Source organism: Haemaphysalis longicornis, unplaced genomic scaffold, assembly GCF_048455015.1.
Source record: "Haemaphysalis longicornis isolate Haplotype H1 unplaced genomic scaffold, Haemaphysalis longicornis Haplotype H1 scaffold_9, whole genome shotgun sequence".
Lineage (NCBI taxonomy): Eukaryota > Metazoa > Arthropoda > Arachnida > Ixodida > Ixodidae > Haemaphysalis > Haemaphysalis longicornis.
In genome coordinates, this window is record NW_027526460.1 from 121,501,997 (window position 1) to 121,517,020 (window position 15,024).

The 15,024-nt window shown below is 48.6% G+C and overlaps 1 protein-coding gene across 1 annotated transcript in view; it reads right to left on the reverse strand.

Moving 5' to 3' along the window:
- Positions 1-1,369: 1,369 nt before the first annotated feature.
- LOC144152981 (uncharacterized) overlaps positions 1,370-15,024 on the reverse strand; it is a 41,682-nt gene continuing 28,027 nt past the window's right edge. Inside the window, exons 8-10 of the mRNA XM_077684594.1 lie at positions 11,723-11,828; positions 9,010-9,111; positions 1,370-4,344 (exon numbers count right to left, since the gene is read on the reverse strand). Coding sequence (XP_077540720.1) covers positions 1,505-4,344; positions 9,010-9,111; positions 11,723-11,828 — 3,048 coding nt within the window. The 3' untranslated portion in view covers positions 1,370-1,504. The remainder of the gene's footprint in view (positions 4,345-9,009; positions 9,112-11,722; positions 11,829-15,024) is intronic.

Genomic DNA, 15,024 nt, shown 5'->3' on the forward strand with positions numbered 1-15,024 from the left:
CATGGTAAGTCATAGGTTGGGTTAAAATTGATAATGATGTCACTTAGGCGTGCAGGGTATCACATTGAGGGTCTTAATGAGGGGAATCACATGGGACAAATAAATAATTTCTCCCAGGTTATAATCATGACATAGTCATGATGAGTCATAGATTAGATTAAAATTCAAAATGATTTTGCTAAGGCGTTTGGTTGTCACTTTGAAGGTTTTAATGAGGGGAATCATGTGGGACAAATAAAAAAATTTGGTTCCGGGCTATAATCATGACACAGTGATGGTGAGTCATAGATTGGGTTAAAATTCAAAATGATTTGCTAAGTCGTGCGCCGTAAAACATTGAAGGTCTCGATGAAAAGATTCACAGGGGACAAATAAAAAATGCTTCTTGGTTATAATCATGGCACAGTCGTGGTGAGTCAGATTTTGGGATAACGTTCAAAATGATGCCGCTAAATCGTGTGGAATATCACAATGAAGGGCTCCATGTGTGGAATCATGTGGTACAAATAAAAAATTGTTTCTTAGTTATGATTATGACTTAGTCAGGTGAGTAATAGATTGGGTTAACATTTATATTGATGCCGCTAGGGCATGGGGGGTATAAAATTAAATGTCTCGATGAGGGGAATCACGTGGAATAAATAAAATATTTCTTCCTCATTATACTAATCATAACAGCCATTGTGAGTGATAGAATGGGTTAACGTTCAAAATTTCACTAAGGCGTTCGGGGTATCACAATGAAGGTCTCGGTGTGGGGAATCACGTGGGAGATATAAAAAATTGCTTCCAAGTTATAGTCACGACAAAGTCATGGTGAGTAATAAATTGGGTTAACATTCATATTGACGCCGCTAGGTCTTGCAGGGTATCAAATTGAAGGCCTCATAAGGGGAATTAGATGGAACAAATAAAAAGTGCTTCTGGTTATAATCATGACACAGTCATGGTGAGTCATAGATTGGGTTAAAAATCAAAATGATGCCGATGAGGCGCGCAGGGTATCAAATTGAAGTCTCGATGAGGAGAATCACAAGAGAGAAATAAAAACATCACTTTCTGGTTATCATCACGAAATGATGATAATTTGTTTAGTGCAGAAGGACAATTTCTTTTTCATCCACTGCGGTGGCTCTGTGGCTATGGTGTTGTGCTGCTGTGCACAAGGACGCGGGTTCGATTCCCGGCCAAGGCGGCCACTTGCCTGATGGAGGCGAAAAGCAAGAAAACTTCTGTTTGAGATTTCAAGATCTCCGGGTGGTCAAAATTAGTCGGGAGCCCTCCACTATGGCGTGCCTCATCGCCTGTGTAGCGTAGGTGTGTTAAACCTCATAATTAATCAACCAATTTCCTGTGCCACGTCTCAGACTTTGGTGAAAAGAGTCCCGTTTTCTATTCTCAATGCTAAAAATGCACGAACACATCAACAAATGTACTTTTTCGCAAAGTCTTTAACAGTGCGTACACAACGTAAACTGGCATGCTTCAAAAAACAATGTGCAGCTCACTGGTGATCATTCACTCGGAGCATCTCTCTGATGTACCACTGGTACCAGTGAAACCAGTTCTGGAACCAGGCACTAGCATGCACCTGAGTCCGAGAGTAAGGAAACCAAGACGACGACACTGCAGTCTCTCTCAAGCTGCGCTGCGCCTCACAACACGCTGCCCTGATGGCATCACACTTACGTGCACATTGGTCACACATGTCTGTTCTGGACATGGGGCCACGCTGTGTACAATGGGATGGGGAATTCGTTACCACAGTTGCTGGGTGCTCAAAATACGTTGTGCCTGAACACCTGGCTTGCGACGAGCCTGAACAGCTAGTTTGCTTGGGCCTTTCAAGTTGGACGGACAGTCTGCCGTCACTTTCCTCGGATCCAGAGCTGGTGTTGACCTTCGGTTGTCGTCCCTTCCGACCGGTTGTGCCGGGGTCGTTCCGCACCCTGTCAAAACTGTTCACGTTTGTGGTGGCAAGTATTGGCTTCTTTTTAGGAAGTGTTGTGACCTTTCCATCTTTCCCTACGTCAACTTGTTCACAGTCCAGCAGCTTCAATTCCGATAAGCTTCTGCCCCCCTGCCGTGAACAGACCGCGGTAACATCCATCTCTGCTCCCGTTAAATTTGATCGCTCCATTATCCAAGCTGCAGTGCTTTTCCGCTTTCTCGCCTGGCCTTCGGTAGAACTCTTTTCTGGTCTTTTTGTTTGGTTAAGCTTGTTTGAATCGAAACGAGAGCCACTACTATTCCAGCACAAACTGCGACTCAAAGGGTGCTCTTCCCTGGAAACATTTGCACATTTCACGTCGGCAGCGTCCAACTTCTTTTCTCGTTTCCACCTGTCCTGGGAAGAGGACGAGCGATTTCCTGCGATCATTTTCACATCTGGCGAGCAGGTGACCTCATTCAGCGTATGTGATAGGCTAGGCACTCTAAGGTCTTCCGGTGCTTTGGGACCAGTAGGACCCTTCTTTCTCGCAGCCGCCGCGACTTCCGTGCTGGTGACGTCTGAATTCAAAGTTCCCAAGTTTGCTCCTTGTTTCCAAGCTTCCTCAGTCACTGGTTTCAAGTCCAACGCAATGCCGTCCGCTTGCGCTTGCACAATGCTGACACCTTCAGAGCCCAAAGCGACGACACTTGGCTCCTGGCATGAGTAGCAACTGGTGAAACTTTCGTCGCTGGCAACGTTCATGGCAGCAGAAGCATCCGAATCCAAAGCAGCCTGACCGGCTTCCTGATGAAGCTGGGAAGCAGGCAGCGTTTCACAAGTGGCTGCTTTCTCATTAGGTACAGACCTGATATTTTCTCTTGCTTCTATCGAGCTAAGTCCTTCCGATTCCAAAGTGATAGAAGTCGTGTTGGGGCTCAAGTCGGGACTTACGCAGCTCTTTCCTGTTCCAGCAGCCTCCGAATTCACAGCAACTGAGCTTGGTTCACAGCACTGCTCGTAAGTGAACGACAACTCGTCATCTGCCGCTACTGCACGATGCACAGAAGCTACGTCGTCCTCAGGACTCATGTGAGCATCGAGCCCTTCAGCTCCAGCATGTGAAGGAAAGAAGCTCAGGTAATCTTTGATCGCAGCCACCACCATTTGTTCGAGCTGGCCAGAGCCTTCGAAGGACCTACGGAAGGTTTCCTCTGCAGTGTCCAAGTGGGCCGCTAGCTCTATGCCCACGGACGGTTCTGGTGGCCAACTCAGGTTGCACCAGTGCTGGCTATTTGGTGTGGGCTCAGTACCGGTTGGTGCCGGCTGCTGGCACTCGACAAAGGGATCAAGTACTCGAATAGGGTCCTCGGTCTCTGATAGGACTTCATCTTCTGCAGCATTTTGAGTCTGTAAAGAATCTGTAAGTAGCTGCAGAAGGTATGTGGTACCTGGCAGGAATTCGTCTCCTTGTGCAGTCACTGTTGGGGAAAGATTTGTAGGTACGTGAGGGTACATGGTCTCTAGAAGGAATCTGTCTTCTGCTGCAGTAGGTGCTGGTGAAGGATCTATAGGCAGTTGAGGAGGGTCCTCAATCTCCGGTGGGACGTCTTTTGCAGCAGTTAGGGCCGGCGAAGGATCCGTAGGTGTTTCCTGAAGATGGTCCTCGGTCTCTAGTGAGATGTCCTTTACTGCAGTCACCATCAGCGAATGCTCTGCGGGCACCTGCAGATGGTACAGAGTCTCTGGTAGGACATCATTCTTTGCTGCTGTCAGTGTCAATATAGGTTCTGTGAAGACCTGAAGGACTTCGTCTACTCCTGCAGTCAATGTTGGTAAAGACTCCGGCAGAATCTCATCTTTTGCTGCAGCCAGTGCTGAAGAAGGATCTGTAAGTGTCTGAGGAGGGTCCGGGGTCCCTGGCAAGACCTCATCTTCTGCTGCACTCAGTGTTTGTGAAAGCTCTGTGGGCACCTGAAGACAGTCTTCGGTCTCTGGTGAGACATCTTTTGCTGCGGTCAGTCTTGGTGAAGGATGTGTAGGCGCACAAAGACGGTCCCCAGTCTCTGGCAGGACTTCATCTTTTCCTGCAGCGAGTGTCAGTGAAGGCTCTGTAGGTATTTGAAGAAGGTCCTCGGTCTCTGCTGGGACTTCATCTTTTGCTGCAGTCACACTGGCATCCTTTGCAAATAGCAGCAGCATCCCCTCAAGGGATACTTCAGGGTCAGTTTCAATTCTGCCGTCCCGAACTCTGCAGTCATCGACATGGCCTTTATCTGCCACATCATTCACTCCAATGTTTCCAGAACTGTCTTCAGCTGCATCGCCATCTACGCTGTAATTCTCAGGATCATCTTCAGGTGCATCCCCATTGACCTCAGTCTCACCATCACCGGGTTCCAGGCTTGGGAAGCCTGCAAACAATAGAACAGATGAACCAGTTGCAAATGAAGCAGTCCTCGCAATCCAATTTTTATCAATCTGCCAGCTTCCTCAGGTGATGAGTGCTCACACTGTGCGTTTTTCCTTCTTGCACTGTATTATTACTGTAGCCCAATTACTCCAACACTTTGCCTCTGCGAGGTATAAAAGATGATTTGCAAGGTGAGGTCCACCGCAAAAAAATTCTTCGGGGCACTCAAGTCTGCTCATGTGCTTTGAAGGCCAACCCTCACGATACTTAAGAGCAGTTCCTTTGCTTCTACATCGTCTTTGCGTCTTTTTCTTTGCTATCTTTCTTTTTTATGTCTTTTAGTACAAGTTATTTGGACCGGCTTTGTTTTACCTTGTTCTTCCTTTGTTCTTCCTTTGTTCTACCCACAGGGTGTCACATGACACCTGAATGTACATCCAGGTGTCATGTGACATGCCATGTTCTACAACTCTTACGCTTGCACTTCATAGTTTTGTGAATTTTGAGATACGGGCACGGGAGTCCCCCAAAACGCTTTACCCCTGGCCGATCCCCTAAGTGGGTGCGGGGCGCTAAGTAAAGGAACGACGACAAAAACTTTTGTCCCACCGCTGGCAATGTGTGAAGATACTACAGTCCAACTCATTTATAACAATACCGGTTATAAAAATATATTGGATGTAACAGTGAACAGTTGTGGCACCATCAACTTTGCTATATGTTATATGGTAAAATAAACCGCTGATACCAATGGTCATTTTCCTCATTATCGGTTACAACAATTGAGCCTGAAAGAACGAGCCCACGTAAAGTATATTGTTACGTGGCGGCAGGACACAGATGAAACAAACGATGGGATGGGGTAAAGCAATCTATTTACAGAATGTACATGGAGGCCATAAGATAGCACGCGCAAGGACACAGCCACTTTGTCGTCTTTGTCGTCTCCTGCCTGAGCCCACGCAGAGTGGGACATTGCCCGCCTATACGTGTCCCATGACAGTAGTATTTGGAGATCTGTGAGAGATCATGGGTGCACTGTGTATGACAAAGCATGACATTTTAAGCATGAAATAAGTTGCGGCATCTTCTATCTTTCTAACACTCAGAAAAAGTTGGTTCTAACATTCAGAAACAGTTGGTGCCTTTATGTTGTTCCTGTGCTATCCCTGAAGGAAGAGACCTCCTCACTACCCCTTTTATCTCCTGCTGTCAGCTGGCCCAGAAGATAAGAGAGGCAGGGGCAGCTCTTCAACACAGTCCAGACTAAAATAAGGCTACAGTGGGGCAAAGGCTACGGTTGATTACCGGTGTTAAAAAAGCAGAAAACAACGTCACTTTAGTAACATGCAACCTTCCAATAGTTAAAAAAGAAACAGTCAAGGATTTGGTGTCGAGACTTCCTCCTATGTGAAAGACTGGTCTGTCTTAGGGGCCCTGTGGAGTCGGTCGGCACAAGCATGGCTAAATCTGGGTGGTCAGTCGTGCAGTTACATTTCTTTTTCTAAATACTTGGCAAAAACCCCTAAACGCTTACAAAAATGACTGCTTGTGCCCAGCACTGTTGTAACAATTACTGGTTAAAACAATGGCTTTTTTGTGGCACATCAATATTGTTACAAGTGGGTTAGACTGTAGTACAGAGATAGTGCGCTGGTCTGTTACTGTGGAGCCCCTAGTTCAAATCCCATTAGATGACGTTTTTTATTTATTTAAGCATTGGTCATTTTCTTGACCAGAAAACAGTTTTTCACAGAATAGGGCACCTAAGGCTTACAATGTTCAGCTGGTCAGCAAAAGGTCACTTGTGTTAATTACAGAGAGATCACTGGGAACAAAATGCCACTGTTTTCCGAAATTCCATTTTTCAATGAAAACTGCGACAAACCAGGTGTTGCCTACGCCCAATGAGAACTCGAGTGGTATAATCACCATGGTCTGGTTTGCTGTTTCTACCTCAAAACTTTTTCCTGAACGCCTCCCTGCCTTAGATTAAGCTATTTAGAGATGCGTTGAAGTCGTCGGTTCCCGCTACTTTTCAGGGCTGTCTTCATCCATAAGAAAGGATGCTGATCTTTAAACAAAAGAAGTAACTTATTGTATCTCCATTACAAAATAAGCAACTGTACCGTCAATAGCTAGACGCCTTTTTTGACTGCGTTTGTGCTAACAGGGCTACCAGATAAGCTATGCTGTGGCATCAATGTGAGGCTGCAATACCAGGTAACTTGACAGCATTGCTGCCAACAAACAGACACTGTTATCAATGTCTACTGTCTACTGACAGCACAAATGTTGATTTTCATAAGAATACACTCAACTATAAAACCACCAATGTGTACTGAGCATTGACTTCCTGCTCTCAATTCATCTACATTGTAATCGTATATTCCAATTTTAGCGCTGCTGTTGGCAACAGTCTTAAATTAAACTTTGTCCGTTACGAATGGTAGCTGTATGAAGCAACATTCCCCCCCCTTTTTCCTCCACCAGCAATACAATCTTCTTTCAGACACCTCTACTGCCTTGCGATTTACTTTTTGTGCTTTAGCTTTCAACCCCAAGGTTATGACCAGGTGGGTACTTCCCTCCCACGGATATAGGTCGAAACAATCACACCCCAGCAAAATGTGCCAAATGAGCCTTATGTTGGCTTTCCCTTATTACACACGCACTCGACATGAAGCGTACTGTGCAGGGAGTTTTTGGTTCGGACGGCAGACCAAAAGGTGTCAAGGTGTCTATAGTTTATGCAAGCAGCACAGTGGATGCTACATTGTTCTCAACAACCCACCCCCATCAGCACGTCTAATCTTCAGTAGCATTCTACGGTGGCCTCGTGAAGGAAACGGAAAATAGGCACTGAGCCTTTCGGTTCCACCTGCCAAGGAAAAAGATTAAAATATCAAAGCCCCTTTCTTCAGAAAAAGATGGTTAAAATAAGAAGCCTTCTTCCAGGCAACCTAGGTCAAAATCAAAGCCTGGACTCCAAACTACCAAAGTCCAAAGTCAACGTCCAACCCCACACCATCAAAGTCCAAAGCCAACAACCATGCAACGAAGCCAAGGGAAATGCTGGGTGACTCTGACGTGCCTTTGTGGAAACTCATTATGTAAGTTAGCTTTTCTGCAGTGTGTATTGGGCGATACGATGGACAACACCAGTGAGGGACAGAACGTATTGCTTTAGAGGTCCTTCCAAGGCCCCAACCTCCCTTGTCACTTTTCTTGACAATGCCACTGTGGAATTTCACAGGTCACAGTGAGTTAGACGTGCTGATGCGAGTGGGTTGATGAGAACAATGTTGCATCAGCTGCGCTGCACGCAAATTGTGAAATGAACTACAGTTAAACCTCGTTATAATGAAATTGAAGGGGCGCCGCGATTTGCTCGTTATACCCAATATTTCGTTATAGCCGTAGCCGACATTTACTGCAAATATTATGCATTGTAGTTACCTAAAACAAAAAGCGGGCGAAATAGCATCTTGCTGCACGGCGATAGTAAAATAAACACATTCCGGAGGTAAAAAGAAAAAGTCACGGACATACTTTATTGCAGTTGAAAACTCGTATTTCAAACAGACTTGGCTACGAAGAAGTCCGTAAATGGACATTGATGCACCTTCCTGATGCGAGCGATGGCCCCCTCAGCTGCGGCCGCTACGTTCACGCCATCTTCGCCGCCCCTGTGCGCGCCAATGAAGCGACGCAGCACGCCCACCGCTTCTAGTGCCTCCGACGCCGTCCTTAGCGCTTCTTTTCAAGCCATGTGCAACAGCGCTGACGATGGACTCTTGGTTGCTCACGATGGCAGACAGCGTACTCGTCCACACGTCAGTCTCTTGCCACCTTACCACGGAGTGCACCTTACCTTCCTTCGCGCCCGATGCGACGGCTTTTATCATAGCCGTCTTCTGTTCAAGCGTGATAGTCTTTCGCTTTCGCTTCCCGCCTGTCGCTAGTACTCGCGTTGTTGGAATCACGCCGGCAGTACGATAAAAGATAAGGCTGAAGACTGCCAAAACCCACGCACGCACAACTACGGAGCGACGTCGGCGATACGAACAGGGGAGGAGGGAGGGGGGAGGAAGGCGACGCAACCGCGCGCGCCGTGTGCATCGGGCTCACCGCGGATAGTCCGCGGATTCCCCGAGGCCATAGGGATACGTGGTAAAATCGAACGTCGGACTGCTTCTCGGGGAGCCCGCGGTGAGTCCGACACTATGCTGTAAATCGAAGGGCCCCATTGTCTGCATGCCGTGCGCAGCGAGAGGAGGGTGGGGGCTTCGCGGGCACAGCGTCCGCATGGCGCGCCAGCCAGCTTCGCGCGCGTGGCGGGAGTTTTGAACAGCTAATACAGTTGCCGCGTCACGCACTGTCTCAAATCCGCGTTGCACACTGTTGTAAAATTAGCTCAAAATTTGATTTCTCAACGAAATTTGTTCGTTATATCCCGTAACAGAGAAATTTTACCTCGTTAAAACGAGGTTTTAAATACATTGGTTTCTATGGAGATATGAAGGGGAATTACGATTTGCTCGTTATATCCATTATTTCGTTATAGCCCGTCTCGTTATAACGAGGTTTAACTGTATAGAGGTGTGCTGCTGTATTGATTAGGCAGAGAAAGCCTTGTGGAGTGCACCCTCCCCTCTATACTCACCCGGTAGTGGCTTTATGTCCTGCTCGAGGGGCGAACAGAGTTGGAGGAGCTGGTTCAGTTCGGAACGTCCCGTCACAATGGTGACCGTCTGGCCCGCAGTACCTGCAGCGTGCACATCACGCAATGCCAACTCGTATTACTCGAGTATTTTACAGGTGCCACCTGTGAACAATACTGCCACTTCCTACTTTTTAGTGACTAAGTACAAAAATAACGAAAGAGTTGTTAAAAGAAACTCTCCTGAAACGAAAATCTCCAGCAGAGAGTAACGTTTGGTGCCACTGACATGTTGTTCTGAATTTTGCCCTGTACGCAAACGGTTATCCTTTATACGATAACCCAGACAACACAACTCTTCTCAAGCGTGAGGATATAAATTTCTCTCACATCAGATGTGTCATGCAGTTGCGAAGTGGCCGCTAATACTGACACTGTCCAGAGCACGGTAGCATTTCGGCTGGCGTACCCGCAAATTTTCCCGCCATTTTTTTGCGGGGCTACCATGGTTGCCAGACCAGGAATGCCCTCCCCGCTAAAACAGCGGCTGCAGGTGGTCGCCAGTTTCAGTCCGCTCTGGTTACAAACCCCTGCGCGCTCGCGCCGCGGGCTCTGGCTCGGACCCGTCAGTCCGCTCTGGTTGCAAACCCTTGCTCGCTCCCGCCACGGCTCTGGCTCTGGCCCGGGTTCGTTCTTCTTTTTTCGCTTCGTCCCTAGGGGAGGTACTACAAACGTATGGGGCCCGTAAAGGCCGCAAGAAACGACCGTAAATGCCGCGGGAAATTGCGGGAAAATTGGGTGAGATTACGGGAAAACCCAGGCCAGAGCCCGAGCCGCGGAGCGAGCGAGCAGGGGTTTGCAACCAGAGCGGACTGACAGATCCGCGGCCTTTACGGGCCCCAATACGTTTGTAGTACCTCCCCTGGGGACAAAGGGGAAAGAAAAACGAACCCGGGCCCGCGCCAGAGCCCGCGGCGCGAGCGCGCAGGGGTTTGTAACGAGACCGGACTGACAGATCCGCGACCATAAACTGGCGACAACCTGCAGCGCTCTTTTAGCGGGGAGGGCATTCGTGGTCTGGCAACCATGGTAGCTCCGCGAGAAAAATGGCGGGAAAATTTGCGGGTACGCCAGCCGAAATGCTACCCAGAGCACTGTCTGTTGCCAAAATGGATTCCTGCAGAGCGCGCTCTTTATGATACTGCCAAAATTTAGAGAAGTTCCACTTTTTAAATGTCAGTGCTTTCCTTGCAAGTCAAACTGGTCCTGCATAAATAAAGCCATCCATGACGCAACACCACTGTAATTGACTGGGTATGCAGACGTGAGGACCCAATGTAGCTCAGCTCTGCCTTGACAGCAAGGGAGTGTTTTAGAAATTATTAGCTGCATTACCATCACCATGAAACAATGGCACTCTTCATGGCACAGACAAGAGTGCGTCCACACACAGAGCTACAAACACACAATCGAACAGGCCCTCTTTGCATCTTTTAAGGGGGCACATGGGTCTTTGATCAAAAACTTTATTTTTGCAGTAATGATGATGAAAATTTGGGGTATCTAGTTTTTCATTATGACTGTAGATATAAAATTTGTCTTTGTGTAAGGCAACTATACTCAAGTTTACTTGGATTTTTATAGCTATTTCTGACAGCCTTTGTAAAAAAACTGCTGGAGGGCGCAGCTGAACAAGGCGCCAGTGAACTGTGCACTAATCAAGGAGTGCAATAAGACTAACATTATCATTCTATCTGGTCTGTAGCAGAAGTTATGACCGTCTGAAGTTTAGGCTTGAAAGATGGCAGCCAGAAAAACTGGTTTTGCCTTTCAGGCCTAAACTACAAACGGTCGGAACTTCTGCTATAGACCTGATATAATGATAATGTTAGTCTTATTGCACTCCTTGACTTGTGCATAGTTCAGTGGAACCTTGTTCAGCTGCATCCCTCCAGCAGTGTTTTTACAAAGGCTGTCAAAAAATCAACTACTATAAAAATCCAAATAAACTTGAATATAGTCGTTCTACACAAAAACAATTGTTATATCTACAATCATAATGAAAAACTACATACGGCCCCCAATTTTCATCATCATAACTGCAAAAATAAAGTTTAAAGTATTTTGGTTTAAGACCAGAGTGCCCGCTTAAAGCAAAGCTTTCCCACTTTCGTCCAGCGATTTAGCAGAGGAGGCGCTAGCTAACCTTTCGACCGGAGACACATCCCTGGTAACACACCCCTCAAAGCGCATCGCATAAGCCGGGCCTGCTGTCGGCGCTGCGCACATGGCCCCGTTTTCAGTCATTCTGCTCACGTAGTGGCGGCAGCCGCGACGAGAGCAGCGCTCAGCTGACCAGCAGCTGACCAAATCCACAGGCTCCCACGCAGGCGCCGCTAGGTCGTTTCGGGCTCTGCGTCTCATCTTGCGCTGTGTTCTTTATGAAAGAGGAACGCCGCGTTTGCCGAGAATGAAAGCGAGGTCGGGCCTCCTCCTGTGAGCATTGCACGGGACCGAATGGGTTTGAGCCGTGGTCAGAAATACAGCTACATAATTCTCCAAGCAAAACCAAGACTCAACCAGGCTAACCCAAGCTTTTACTTTGCACGTCCAAGATTAGCTGAGCTAAACCGCAACCATTTTTTTTATCTAAACGTCAGAACAGCGTTTCTGTCATGGTGGAAATTTCTTAACTCGGGATGCAACCAGCCCTTACCGTAGCGGCCAGCTCTCCCGGAACGGTGCAGGTGCGTGTCCAGGCTGCGGGCCACGTCAAAGTTTATCACCAGGTTCACACGCTCGGCATCAATGCCTCGGGCCGCCTGGAAAGAGGGGCCCCTTCACTCACACAGACAGGCACAAAACCAGTGGCGCCAACATTACAGACCCATGCAAATGGGGATTTTTGAACACGAAAGTTTTTTATTCCGGGATGCACAAACATTTCACCGATGTCATATGCGTCACGGAAATGTTGCCAGTACAACGAAGCAAGCGGCTTGTAAAGGGTGCGCACCTGCATACAGGGTCTTCTTGCGGGGAAGCAACCTTTAGTACCAAAGAGTAAGTTATACTTCGGGTTTTTCATTTACAGGTTTTATATTTTAACACGACAGTGTTTTATGCCGGGATACACCAAGATTTCACTGACGTCATAGCCATCACGGAAATGACGTCGGTACACCTTTGCCGAAGCGACCCGCCAGTAGCCAAGCACACCCACAAGACAGACGCCGACCCGCAAATCAGGCTCAGCTGAGATTTCACTGCACATTTCACTTTCGTGTTTTACCAATTCCTATGAGAGAGGAATCAACCACAATTTTTTTTGTTATTACAGTCGATCCCGGGTATATGGAACCCAGATACAGTTAAAACTGCGTATAACGAACCTCCATACAACGAATTCCTCTTTATTACGAAGTTTTGATATTCCCCGGCACTACTGCATAGAAGCATGTGTATTTCTGACCTCTATGTAAGAAACTAGCAGCGGCGGGCACCCTGGAAATAACGAATTTTTCCGCCAAATACCTCGCCATTTTGCACCATTTTTTTTTTTTTTTTAGCGTGATGGACAGCCGCATTTATCTGCTGCGCGGCTGCCCCGGCGCCGACAGCGCGAAACGATGTGATCGCGCCGCACGGCGCGCACAAGCCGCGGCAACGGTCTCGCTGCTGAGCTCCCGCAGGGTGCCACGGTGCCACCGGCGCCGGCGCAACCAACACCCTTTCAGTAGAGAGGGTGTGGGTTGCGGAGAAAGAGGAGAGGGCTGCAGAACGCGTCTGCCGCGCTCTCCCCTCTTTTTTCAAACTGCATTCCGTTGCTCCCTGACCGGTGCTACCCGTGCTCACGGGTTTTCAAAGGCTTTCGCGCCGGCTACCGGAGTCCTCTTCAATCCGCTATCCCCGCACCACGTGACACTAAAAGAAAAGCTCCATGGAGAAAAAAAAAAAAGGAGGGGGGTGGGGGAGCATGGCGTCAGGCGGCCAGCTTTCGCAAGCGAACCTCCTCTGGCACCGCTTTCTCCTCTCTTCACGATCGTCCCGCGCTCTCTCTGTTCTGTGGCTGCGTACTGGAGAAAACACACGCCGCACTCGCTTTCCGCGCTTTTCGTTCTTTGCTCCCTTCTGCGCATCAGTACTCGAGTACTCCTCCGGCATTTTTTTATTCGCGCGTGCGAGTCGGCTCTTGCGTCCTCGCATCTAGGAAGTGTGCGGTTGTAAAGATGAGTGCCTCGATAAAGAAACGAAAGACATTGACTCTTGAAGACAAGGTAGCCGTTTTGGACGCCGTTGCCGCAGGTGAAAAGAAGAAGGACGTCGCTGCAAGATTTGGCATCCCGGCCAGTAGCCTGTCGATCATTCTGAATGCCAAAGATTCGATTCGCAGTGCAGTGGAGGCTGGCACCAGCGGCAAGAAGAAGAAGCTGAAGCAGTCCACGTACGCCGACGTTGATAAGGCCGTGTATACGTGGTTTATGGATATGAGGGCTCGGAATGTCCCCATCAGCGGCGCCGTTTTGCAGCAGAAGGCAAAAGACTATGCTTGCATCTTGGGATGCGACGATCTGAAGGCGAGCAACGGGTGGCTGCAAGGCTTAAAGAACAGGTACGGGATCGTCGGCAGGATGATAAGCGGCGAGTCGTCCACTGCGGACAGCGAGGGTGCTGCTGCTTGGGTTGAGCAGAAGCTGCCAGGAATTTTGGAGCGGTACGAGCCTCGCGACACGTACAACGCTGACGAGACGGCTCTATTTTATGAGATGCTCCCAAACCGCACCCTTACGCTGAAAGGAGACCTCTGCCACGGCGGCAAGCAAAGTAAACGTCGCCTCACTGCCCTCCTGTGCGTAAATTCACACGGGAGTGACAAGCGGGTTCCGCTGGTCATTGGCAAGAGTGCCCGACCGCGGTGCTTCAAAGGGGCACACAGAATGCCTGTCACATACGTGGCAAACGCCAAGGCATGGATGACGCGGCACATATTCAGCGACTGGCTGAAGGAGTTCGACGCGGACGTGAAGAAGCAAGGACGCAGAATTTGTCTCTTCGTAGACAACTGTACAGCGCACCATGTCGAAGCCCTCCAGCTGACCAACATAGAACTGCAGTATCTGCCCACGAACTGCACGTCGCTGATACAGCCCCTCGACAGAGGAATAATCAACAGCGTCAAGTGCTCCTACCGGCGGAGGCTAATTCTGGGCTGCTTCTGGACCTTCGTTTCCAGCGGGAGACCAAAGTGGACATCTTCCGTGCGGTTGAAATGCTTGAAGCATCCTGGCGTGAGACGAGTGCGGACGTGGTCTTGAACTGCTTCAGAAAGGCCCGGATAACAAAAGAGGTTGAAACAGCTGAGGAATGTCCGGAAACTGGAGAGGAGGAGTCTTCAAGCCCGCCCGATCTCGCCGAAGCTTGGGTGTCACTGCGCGCAAACGGAGCAGTGCCGGGCGACGTGCAGCTGTGCGACTTTCTGCATGCCGACGACTGCGCCGTCACGACGGAAGAAATGTCCGATGAGGCGCTCGTCGAAAGTGTTCGAGATCAAGATGACGAGGACGGACCTTCGGAAGTCGAGGGATCACGTGACTTGCCGTCCGCGGAGGAAGTGTTAGATGCGATTGACGTTTTGCGCCGCGTCACGGGATCGCTGGACGATGGCGGGGCAGCGTTGTGTGCGTTAATCTCATGCGAGCGTTCCGTGCTGCCGTCCCTCATGAACAAGCAGCAGAGCAAAATAACTCAGTTTTTTTCCGCCAAATAAATGTTCTAGGTGATGCCGACCTCCAATTATACTTTTGTTTCATTTGTGCATTTTTTCCCCGAATTTTTATACCGAAACTGCATATAACGAAAACCTCCTTATAGCGAAATTTTCCGAGAATTTGTCAGCTTTGTTATATCCAGGTTTAACTGTATAACAAATTATTGCATATATCGAACAGTCCAAACATCCCCTGGAAATCCTACGCAAAAGTATAGCAACTCTCGTCGACCGTCCCATTCAATACATCA